This window comes from Tachysurus vachellii, chromosome 16, assembly GCF_030014155.1.
Source record: "Tachysurus vachellii isolate PV-2020 chromosome 16, HZAU_Pvac_v1, whole genome shotgun sequence".
Lineage (NCBI taxonomy): Eukaryota > Metazoa > Chordata > Actinopteri > Siluriformes > Bagridae > Tachysurus > Tachysurus vachellii.
Window position 1 is genome coordinate 8,858,662 of NC_083475.1, and position 12,532 is coordinate 8,871,193.

The 12,532-nt window shown below is 38.3% G+C and overlaps 1 protein-coding gene across 1 annotated transcript in view; it reads right to left on the reverse strand.

Moving 5' to 3' along the window:
* The window catches only part of LOC132859336 (thyrotropin-releasing hormone-degrading ectoenzyme-like), a 159,200-nt gene that overhangs the window by 47,400 nt on the left and 99,268 nt on the right, over nucleotides 1-12,532 (reverse strand). The window contains exons 7-8 of the mRNA XM_060890057.1: nucleotides 11,511-11,648; nucleotides 7,692-7,757 (exon numbers count right to left, since the gene is read on the reverse strand). Of these exons, the coding sequence (XP_060746040.1) occupies nucleotides 7,692-7,757; nucleotides 11,511-11,648 (204 nt within the window). The remainder of the gene's footprint in view (nucleotides 1-7,691; nucleotides 7,758-11,510; nucleotides 11,649-12,532) is intronic.

The following is a 12,532-nucleotide window of genomic DNA, read 5'->3' on the forward strand; positions in this document are numbered from 1 at the left end:
ATTTAGGGCTCTCAGGGTCTTGTTAAAGTGCATCTCTGTTTCTTTGTGAGCAGCATTCAATCAGTAGAGTGAAGCACAGGGCAAAGAGATATAATAGAGGGTGATGGGTCAACCACAGCCTCACTGCTGCCCACTACACAGCACACACACACACACACGGTTTCTGAAGGACGGAATACTAAACAAACAGTGACAGAGACAGAGGACTGCAATTCTAACCAAAATCATTCAGGTAAAAAAGTTACCATGCTTCTTTCTGTAAATCACTACAGAATTTACTGAATAAAGTAAAATGAGGTACATTTTGCGAAAGTATCCTTTATTGTTCCTTCACATGGCAGGAAAATTTCCATAGCTTTAAAAAACTTGTTAAAAACCACAGACTACCAATGTATTCGCTTGTGGCTTTTGCGGCGTCTCCAAAGGCTTTGTGCAGAAAAATGCTTTTGCGTCATATGATCACAAAGATGTCCCTTGTATTTATCTATAAACATGTTTTTACCTCTTACTCGGCAGCTCCATCTCCAACATCTTTCTACCAATATAACCATCTCCCTCCTCTGTACATGTCCAAACCATCTTAATCTAGTCTTTCTGACCTGGTCCCCAAAACAGCCAACCTGAGCTGTCCCACTGATCTGCTCCTTCCTAATCCTGTCCATCCTCGTCACTCCTAAAGAGAACCTCAACATCCTCTTCTCTGCTACCTCCATCTCTGCCTCATGTCTTTTCCTCACTGCTACAGTCTCTAACCCATACAGCAGAGCTAGTCTCACTACTGTCTTCTTCACCTTTCCTTGGATCCTTGCTGACACTCTTCTGTCACACAACACCTCTGTCCTGACACCTTTCTCCACCCACTCCAACCCACCTGCACTCGCCTCTTCACCTCTTTTCCACACTCCCTGTCACACCACATTGGTAACCTCACTGTTCTACTTCCCTCCCTTTCTGTCCTATTCTGTCTTTCTACGACTGACTTTCATTCCTCTTCTTACCAGAGCAGACCTTCACCTTTCCAGGTGTTCCACCTCCACCCGTTCCCTACTCTCACTACAGATCGCAATGTCATCCGCAGACATCATTGACTTTATCTGTCAACCTGTCCATCAATAAGGGAAAACAATAAGGGACTCAAAGCCGATCCTTGATGTACGCATAAGCTTTCTCTAAATCCACAAAGACGCAGTGCAGCTCCTCCTGACCATCTCTGTACTTCTCCATTAACATTTTCAGAGCAAAAATTACATAGGTATTGCTCTTACTGGGCATGAAGCCATACTGCTGTTCACAAATATCCACTTCCCTTCTTAGCCTATTTTCCACTATTCTTTCCGAAAGCTTCATTGTGTGGCTCATCAACTTTATACCTCTGTATTTGCTACAACTCCGCACATCACCCTTGTTCTTAAAGATTGGCACTAGAACACATCTCCTCCATTCCTCAGGCATCTTCTCACTCCCTAAAATCCTGTTGAACAATCTAGATAGAAACTCCACCGCTGTGTCTCCTAGACACTTCCACGCCTCCAAAGGAATGTCATCTGGACCAATAGACTTCTCATCAGAGTCTTCCTCACGATATAATTTCTAATCTTTCCTATGTCCTGCTCTACAATATTCGCCACTTCTTCCCATCTTACCCCCTTCTTTTCCTCATTCTAGCTCCTTAAAATACTCCTTCCATCTTCTCCTTCCATACTCTTTTCTCTCCTCACCTGTTAACACCTTTTCATCTATATCTTTAATTACCCATATCTGTGTTTAATAATCTAATAGCTAATATTTGTTTAATTTTAATCTTGTAATGGGAAATACTACAGAAATGTGACTATAGTCAAGATGTTGAAGTACACTCACTCACTCACTCACTCATTTTTTTTAAGCGCAGGGTTAGTTTGAAGAAATACTTTTCTGGATCCACATCCAGACTGCGTTCTGTCTAACAATCTAACGCATGGATATTTATATTAATATGAGTATTAATGTCAAATGGGGGGCCGGTGGCTTAGTGGTTAGCACGTTCGCCTCACACCTCCAGGGTTGGGGGTTCGATTCCTGCCTCCGCCTTGTGTGTGTGGAGTTTGCATGTTCTCCCCGTGCCTCGGGGGTTTCCTCCGGGTACTCCGGTTTCCTCCCCCGGTCCAAAGACATGCATGGTAGGTTGATTGGCATCTCTGGAAAATTGTCTGTAGTGTGTGAGTGCGTGAGTGAATGAGAGTGTGTGTGTGCCCTGTGATGGGTTGGCACTCCATCCAGGGTGTATCCTGCCTTGATGCCCAATGACGCCTGAGATAGGCACAGGCTCCCCGTGACCCGAGGTAGTTCGGATAAGCGGTAGAAAATGAATGAATGAATGTCAAATATTGTACTTGGGTTTACCCACCAGTAAAGCTGCCACATCTATATCTTCCAATTTTTAAACCCAAAAATAGCCACATGGCTTTTTGATCATAACTTACACTGCCATACTTTAAATTATAATAAAATGCACAAAACAAGTACTTTATGTAAAACATAACTTGTGTTTTAACCTCTTAAATTCCCAGGACCCACAGCTGAACCACACGTTTACTCATCACTCTTGTAACTTCAAGAGTTTTTTTCTATAGATAAGAAATAATTGATAGCGGTTACTAAAAATATACTAGAAGGTAAATAATGAAAAACATGCTGAGACTTTACTGAGTTAAAGGTTTTAATGTAATTCAAATAGCATATGGCTCCTTCAAAAACAATCTGCTGTCTCCAAAGTCAAAAGCATTATGAGATTTGGCATCTGCTTAGTCTGATCAGCTAACAGTGAAAGAGGGAGAGGTTTAGATAGCTAGCCAACAATATCTCTCTCTCTCTCTCTCTCTCTCTCTCTCTTTCTGTATAGCTGAAATTCCTTGCTAAAAAGCAAATACAAGCACCACAACAAAATCTTTCACTTCCAAAGCCTCCATTCTTCAGTCTGAATCTACATAACACATCTACACTTGAATGGCAGACAGGCAGACATAAGCAATTTGAGTCAACATCCAGGAAATCACGTTCTCCTTTACCCAGCCATCATACCCACTTTATACTGAAATGAGAAAAAAATAATATATAGCAAAGACACCGTGAATGTCACATGTACACAAAGACCAGCATTTACCCGATGTTCAATACAACCACAAATTAAGGCTCCCAGTGATTTTAAAAGCTCAGCATTGTCTATTTGCCACTGAATTTATGTCATAAAGGTGTGAAAAGCTCTCATGTAATATTTGTTGGAAATTAAGACATGTCAAAGCAAGACATGTCAAGATCTAACTGATGGCTGAAAACATATCCTAAAATTGTGGTTGAGGTAACTGTCCTGTGCCAGAACATTAAAATAAATAAATAAATAAATAAATAAAGGAGCATTTGACTGCCAAGCTGTCAGAACGCATCACTGCACTTGTCCTTCCAACTCAACATGTTTATCTGTCTGACACTGGAAAGTGAGGGCACAGCAGCAATTATACATAAATATGAAACTGACAAAAAACGTATCCAACTGTAAAGCTTTTCAAGTATTATTTTTATAATGACAGAGAAAAACTAAAAAACCATTTCTGTTTGTATCGAAAAATGTCATGAATGGCAAGACTGTTACAGAGATAGCCTTCGAGTCCCAGAGATTGACCTTTCACAATGTTTCAAGCCTGGTTTTATTTATTCCTCATTTTTGTTTATGGTGTTTTGAAATGCGATGCAAAAAAAAAAAAAAAAAAAGATTTTTGGGTCCGACTGATATATATATATATATATATATATATATATATATATATATATATATATATATATATATATATATATATATATATATATATGTTATCTTTATCTTCAAGCAATGCTTTATTGTTTCTGTTGCTTGCATATTAGTTAGGTTAATACTTAAAGATAAGCATGTATACTTCTGTACTGCTGAGAAATGCTTGATCATTTTAATCTGAAATTCAACAACGAAAAAATTTCAATCTTTTGTAAAATTTTAAAAAAATTTTTAAAAAATGTTTAATTTATCGTAGAGTTTTGGATTTCTACCACTATCAATATATTTTGAATACATCATGGCACACTCTGTCCTGGGGCTGATTGTGTGCTACTCTTTCCTTATGACCTCATCTAATGTCTGTTATATCCTTTGTTTTGACCTAAAAATCTTTCTGTTCTGTTTTGATAAACATGTGCTGAACCCAGACGCTCTGTGACAGTTTCTCCTTCCATAATTTGACCATGTTGTTTCTACTGACGTCTTCTAATCGGTAGACAACACTGAATATGTTTAATTGCTGTTCCTGGGTAGTAAAGTGTTATTTTCTAATAGTAGTTCACTAAGAGTCAGGAATAAAAACAGCATATAAACCCAAACTGATATGTAACACAAAAATGAGCATAAAAGAATTAAAAAACAACAAAAAGTGAGTAGATTTTTTTTATTTTGATTTATCATTTATCACGCAGATCCCAATCGTCTCCCAACATCTTACATTTGAAGTCAAGTGCATCCTGGTAAGTGCCATGAGTACGCGTCCATGCTCAACTTGAATATATCAAGATACAAATCATTATGTGGACATTGAGAAACATCCTGCAGTGTTCTTCACCAATTCTTCATAGTTTTCAGCATTGTGATTGCTCAGGAAACCCTGACGCACTGTGTCAAAGCTGTTCAAAGCTGCTTTCCCCTGTCTAGTGATCTTATGGAGATGCTCCTTACACTCCAAGATCTACTTGTATATGACTATCTGTATCAGCTTTGATTTTTACCTCAGATATTTTAAAAAAGAAGTTTTAAAGGTTCTTGCAGGCTGCTATCTCCTTATCTAGAGCTGTGACAGGTTTCACAAGGCCAGATTTTATACTCAGTGAGGCATCAGCACCTTTCAGGTTCACTAATGACTCCCAATTGGTGCTATTCCTTCAGACAGCAAACTCAGTCTGCTGTGACCAGTCCTGATTTTGCTAGTGTGCTTTGGTGTCCCTGTTGTCCTAAAGACAAAGTTGGCAGTAAAACCTTTTTGCAGACACTTCAGGAATGCCAAGTCTCTGATGACCTCCCAACAACATTTGTCATACTTCAAGGCACCCAGCAATGTCTTGATGCTGTTGTAATCTTCTTTGAGTTCAGAAATAAAACCAAATATATCAAAACATTTACTTGCTTTCTCTTCTGGTAACAAAAGCACAGTTTGAGGAACAAAAATACAGAATTTATATTTTGTGTCATATATCCAATTAAAAAGTGACGTGACGTGACATACGGCTAAGTACAGTGACCCCTACTCAGAATTTGTTCTCTGCGTTTAAAACCATCCAAAGTCCACACACACTGCAGTGAACACACACACACACACTGTGAACACACACCCGGAGCAGTGGGCAGCCATTTATGCTGCGGCGCCCGGGGAGCAGTTGGGGGGGTTCGGAGCCTTGTTCAAGGGCACCTCAGTCGTGGCTGGCCTGAGACTCGAACCCACAACCTTAGGGTTAGGAGTCAGACTCTCTAACCATTAGGCCACGACTTCCCTTCTAAAAGAACGCTTACTATTATGGAACAAAATAAATCAACAAACCAACCTTAGTTACATAGTGAATTAGTATGATTAGTGAATTAGTACAGCAGTCATGTAGGAGAGAAGGAAGGTTGTATTTCTGTTCTTTCTTTCGTGTGTTAACACAATAGTCTAAATAAGACTGACTGATTATTATAGTCATAAAATACTAAATTATTAAATTGTTAGATATAATTATTAGGCCAACTTTGGAAGCGTGTATGTATATTTACCTCTTGTGACTGTTCATGTTACCAAATGCTACTTTTTTAAACTAAATGAGTATTGAAAACTGCTAATACAGAGGTCATCAGCTCACAGTTAAACAGAACGTAATGGAAATGGGACATAAGCCAGATAGCATGAAGCCATTACATTTCTATTCAAAATGAGTGTAAGGAAGAGCGGGACGATAACAGAAGTATAGTTCATGGAGTTGCCCTGTCAAGCAATGTGTGGCAAACTTAACAACTGAAATGATTTAAATTCTTTTTAAATTTGAGCTAGGTTAAGTATATAGTAGTATCACAAATGATTCCAGGAGGTGGATGCAAGTCATAATAATAATAATAATAATAATAATAATAATAATAATAATAATAATAATAATAATAATAATAATAATAATAATAATAATAATAATAATAATAACAATCATAATAACAATAATAATAATTATTGTTATTATGATTGTTATTATTATTATTATTATTATTATTATTATTATTATCATTATTATTATTATTATTATTCATTCATTCATTTTCTACCGCTTATCCGAACTACCTCGGGTCACGGGGAGCCTGTGCCTATATCAGGCGTCATCGGGCATCAAGGCAGGATAAACCCTGGACGGAATGCCAACCCATCGCAGGGCACACACACACACTCTCATTCACACACTAGGGACAATTTTCCAGAGATGCCAATCAACCTACCATGCATGTCTTTGGACCGGGGGAGGAAACCGGAGTACCCGGAGGAAACCCCCGAGGCACGGGGAGAACATGCAAACTCCACACACACAAGGTGGAGGCGGGAATCGAACCCCGACCCTGGAGGTGTGAGGCGAACGTGCTAACCACTAAGCCACCGTGCCCCCTATTATTATTATTATCATTATTATTATTATTATTATAAGCAAGGCAAACAGTCTGCAAGCATGAGGCAAACTTATGGCCAAAAAACAGGTACTAGTTCAGACGATCAATAAACAAGATGCAATGTGCAAGGAAAAAAAAAACAAAAAACACAGGAACGTGAAAAACAGGAGCTATAGTCAAAGCTGGGAAGTGATACAATGACAAAAATGACTAATCAAGACACATGAGAGAAACAACCAAAGACAATATACAGACAATGTAGGGATGGAGACAGGACATAAATCTAAAGATAAACAAAACAAATACGTGAAAACACCAAAGAGGAAATGAGCGCTGTAATGCTGTTATGTGTAATGTGTAGCGAGATTTGCGATAAAGCGCTTAAAAAAATAGTTTGTAAGTAATCTAAGTAAATCCTATTCTCTGTTAATCGTTTAGATCACCGTGTATAGATTTCAAAACTTTTTCTATTTGGTTTCTATTATTCTGTTAGTACTGTTATAACAAATCACAGTAGTTTCTTAGGTCCAAAATGAAGAACAGATTAACAGAGTTTAAGGGGTTTAATAATGTTCATTAATGTGTTGTTTTTGTTGTTGTTGTTTTCTTCATGTGGTGACTGAGGGTTGTGAAACTTATTAGCTTTTGGAAATGTTAAAAAGTCAGCAATCAATTCAGAATGCCTCATACATAAACAGCTTTCAGCAACAAACATCTCATTTGTAATGAGATGTGTTCATGCTAAAACATCCTGAAAATTATTCTGAGAAGCTGAATAAGAAAATACGGCTTGATTCATTTCAATTCAATTAATGATCTGTTAAAAAGAACATATTTCTGATCCATTAATGAGTCTGTTTCATTACAGAAAACAAAGAGCTGTTTATTTCAGCATGAAGCGGCAGAAAGAAAAGCCCTGGTGCAAATGTGTTCCTCAATTGTGTTAAGAGACATAAAAAGGACAGACAATTATTAAATGAGAGAGATACAAGAGTAAAGATGATTATTGTTCACTTACATTGATGCCTTTCTGGAATACAGCTTGTCCCATGACATTTGCTAACATACGGATCAGTGCGGCTCCCTGCAGATCAATACACACAAACACACACACACACACACACACACAGACACTAGTCTATCAATAATTCATTAATACATATGCTTTATGCTGTAATGTTTGTGAACACCTGACCCTCACACCCATATATGGTTCTTCCCCACACTGTTGCCACAAAGTTGGAAGCACACAGTTGTCTAGACGTTTACATTACAAATTCACTTCACTGGAACTAACAGACTCAAACACTGTTCCAGCATGACAATGCTCCTGTACACAAAGCCCCTGAGCTCCATGAAGACATGGTGTGTTAATGTTGGAGTGAAGAACTGCAAAGAGCCCTGACTCTGACTCAACCCCCCTGAACACCTTTGCGATGAACTGGAACACAGACTGAACCCCAGACCTCCTCACTCTTACACCATCAGTGTCTGATCTCACTAATGCTCTTGTAGCTAAATGATCACTAATCCCCACAGACACACCAACATCAGTGTCTGATCTCACTAATGCTCCTGTAGCTGAATGATCACTAATCCCCACAGACACACTCCAACATCAGTGTCTGATCTCACTAATGCTCTTGTAGCTAAATGATCACTAATCCCCACAGACACACTCCAACATCAGTGTCTGATCTCACTAATGCTCCTGTAGCTGAATGATCATTAATCCCCACAGACACACTCCAACATCAGTGTCTGATCTCACTAATGCTCTTGTAGCTAAATGATCACTAATCCCCACAGACACACTCCAACATCAGTGTCTGATCTCACTAATGCTCCTGTAGCTGAATGATCACTAATCCCCACAGACACACTCCAACATCAGTGTCTGATCTCACTAATGCTCCTGTAGCTGAATGATCACTAATCCCCACAGACACACTCCTACATCAGTGTCTGATCTCACTAATGCTCCTGTAGCTGAATGATCACTAATCCCCACAGACACACTCCAACATCAGTGTCTGATCTCACTAATGCTCCTGTAGCTGAATGATCACTAACCCCCACAGACACACTCCTACATCAGTGTCTGATCTCACTAATGCTCTTGTAGCTGAATGATCACTAATCCCCACAGACACACTCCAACATCAGTGTCTGATCTCACTAATGCTCCTGTAGCTGAATGATCACTAATCCCCACAGACACACTCCTACATCAGTGTCTGATCTCACTAATGCTCCTGTAGCTGAATGATCACTAATCCCCACAGACACACTCCAACATCAGTGTCTGATCTCACTAATGCTCCTGTAGCTGAATGATCACTAATCCCCACAGACACACTCCAACATCAGTGTCTGATCTCACTAATGCTCCTGTAACTGAATGATCACTAATCCCCACAGACACACTCCAACATCAGTGTCTGATCTCACTAATGCTCCTGTAGCTGAATGATCACTAATCCCCACAGACACACTCCAACATCAGTGTCTGATCTCACTAATGCTCCTGTAGCTGAATGATCACTAATCCCCACAGACACACTCCTACATCAGTGTCTGATCTCACTAATGCTCCTGTAGCTGAATGATCACTAATCCCCACAGACACACTCCTACATCAGTGTCTGATCTCACTAATGCTCCTGTAGCTGAATGATCACTAATCCCCACAGACACACTCCAACATCAGTGTCTGATCTCACTAATGCTCCTGTAGCTGAATGATCACTAATCCCCACAGACACACTCCTACATCAGTGTCTGATCTCACTAATGCTCCTGTAGCTGAATGATCACTAATCCCCACAGACACACTCCAACATCAGTGTCTGATCTCACTAATGCTCTTGTAGCTGAATGATCACTAATCCCCACAGACACGTGCGATCACAGAAGAGTGGAATGTGTTATAACCGCAAACATCAAACATGTATGGGTTTGATAGTCAGGTGTGTCTAAACTTCTGGCTATATAATGTATATAGAATAAATACATCATGTTCACAGTTCTGTTCATTTAGAAATGTAAAGATTATGTCTTGTAATAATCTGCATCCAAAATCATTTTTGCATGAGAACAGAGAACTAAAGTACAGTATTTTCACCCTGGTTGAAAAAATGTTACTGTAAGCTATTTGTAAAGGATATTTTGTCCTTCACAGAGAGTGACGCAATCCACTGGTTGGCAAACAAAGTTTTGTTTCTTTTGGTTAATCTAGTTGAGTGCTAACTGTTGTTCCCTCCCACCAGTCAGCTTTCCCCTGTCAATTGACAGCTACCAATCAGTGAAGCTGCAGTCTGTCATGTGCTTCCTCTAAAGAACATGGAGACAACCATCCTTATCTTTTAAAACAGGTTAGTGCAACACTCTTACAGGAAAGCTTTCCTCAGCTCACACAAGCTCACAGAAGCCCACAATTTTCTAGCGATGCTATGATTGACAGGAGAGAAAGTATGCCATCCATTAAACCCACAGCCGGTTTCGGCCCATTGTCTCCAGAGATTTGAACTCATGATGTGCAGGTGAATGTTTTCTGTCATGCTACTCAGGAACCAATTAACCTGAATCTATTTATATAATCGTTTGCATTCAACCACAACCACAGTTCTTCACAATATGAGCCATAATATGATATATATATTATATGACTATCGTTGTTAAAGATGAACAGAACTTAATCAGGCAGTGAACTGAATTCTATAATCAACACAACCATCTTGTACAAACAGATAGTGGCCCCAGTCCCTACCATTCACTTTTAAATACAGAGTCTACATGCTGTTTAAGGATTACAAAATTAAAGTCTCTTCAGATGTCACTCTCATCAACTGGGACTACTTCATGACACCTAGTTATCAATCTATTAATGCAGAACATATGTATTATATGTAATTTTGACACTTTTGTGTTATTATATTGTTTTCTGAAGTGTGAAGAGAAACGTGAGCCGTTTATTTATTTATTTATTTTCACACTACCACTCCTATGAGGCTGACGCCTTATTCTGTTATTCAAGTCCTCTTACTCCGTCATATTAGAGAACAGATTTAATTGAACTATTCTCTTGCTCACCTGCAGGCAGAAATGTTTTCAAATCATTTCACTTCGAATGGCGCTATGATTCACTGCATGCAAATTTGAGAAAACAAAGTAAGCCCAAATGTTCGATCCGGTCATACATGAATACATTGTAATGTACGACTTCTGATGTTGTTCATTAAAGACTCTTTAATGAACTTTATCTATTATGTGACACTTAAGTGTGTTGGGGGTTGTATGGATTGTCAGATTAATTTGTTTATTTAAAAAACTTGGAACGAATTGAATATTTTTGCCATTAGTTCAGCATGTATTCCTTCTTTGGCTTTCCGTAGCCTTTGGGTTGTATTCACATTGATAGATCAACATGTGTTACACCTCAGATGTCTCTATGGACTATTTAGAAACTGTAGGGAAATTGCATGCAAGTTGATCTTTGCTCAAAACTGAGGTCTCTTAGTGACGTGTCTCTTTGGATGAACTGTAGGATAAAACCCCAATAAATATATAATAATGTATAATAAATATATAATAATTAATTAAATGTATAATAAATAATACAGGATATATACTTTTAACAGTACATTGTTTACTTTTCACTAACTTTAAAAAAAAAATCAAAATAAAACAATTAAAAGATCATTGAGGGGATGAGACAAATTTTAAAATAACAGCACAATTTCAAGTGAATAGCACTTGATTTTTTTTTTTTTCTTAGAGCTTAATTTTCTAGTCTTGATGAAAGATATTGAGCAAAATGAGCAGGAGAGACTTTTGCCTTTTTGTAAGCAATCCAGTCGAAAACTCGGTCAATATCGGCAGCTTCGAAAACCTCCTGTGAGATGGGATGAGAACTTGCCAAACCATCCAGTAGCATCACCTCATGAAGAACATCAGTCAGGAACCTCTGTTTCTCCTGCAGGACACACACACACACACACACACACACACACACACACACACACACACACACACAAGTTGATTTCACTTCACTTTAATTATTCTGCTTATTGATATTCTACAATACTTTTTTAAATTGCCCATTAGAGCCTGTTTATAGCCTAAAATCTAACCTTTTAATACTTAAATATAGCTTAAGGAACATTTAGTTCAAACAAAAAACATTCACTAAAGAGCATCTGAAAGTAACTGACAACTCAGTGTTGTTTCTGAAGCCAAGAAAAGGTGACAAGTATGACAAAATAAATCCTCATTACCCAAGTCATACCATACACGCTCACACACAAATCCTAATGTTTATATGAACTCACAGAGACACTTTCACAACCATAAAAACCTGAATAAATCTCATATGCTATGTATATACTTTAAATTGTAAGAGCAACTCAGTACCATGCTGTATACAGCAACATCTCCTGATTTTATCATTCTCTAAAACAGCTGGTAGTGCTTCTACACAAACTCTACTGTCTCATAAACATTTATACCGCTGACTCTTCATCATAACCCCATTTTATTAAGCAGTTTAATAATATATAAAATGCATGAATAAAATGTTAATGTTTCCTTTAAAACGTAGACATATTCAAGTCAAGTCAAGTCAAGAAGCTTTTATTGTCATTTCAACCATATATAGCTGTCGCAGTACACAGTGACATGAGACAACGTTTCTCCAGGACCAGGGTGCTACATAAAACAAAGACAGGGCTAAGGACTTGTAAGTTGTCTTATCCACATAAAGTGCAACTGAGCAACCTGGTGCAAACAGTGCAGGACAAAAGACAGTGCAGGACAAAAGACAGTGCAGACAAAAAGTTACAAGACAATACAAAAAGTACA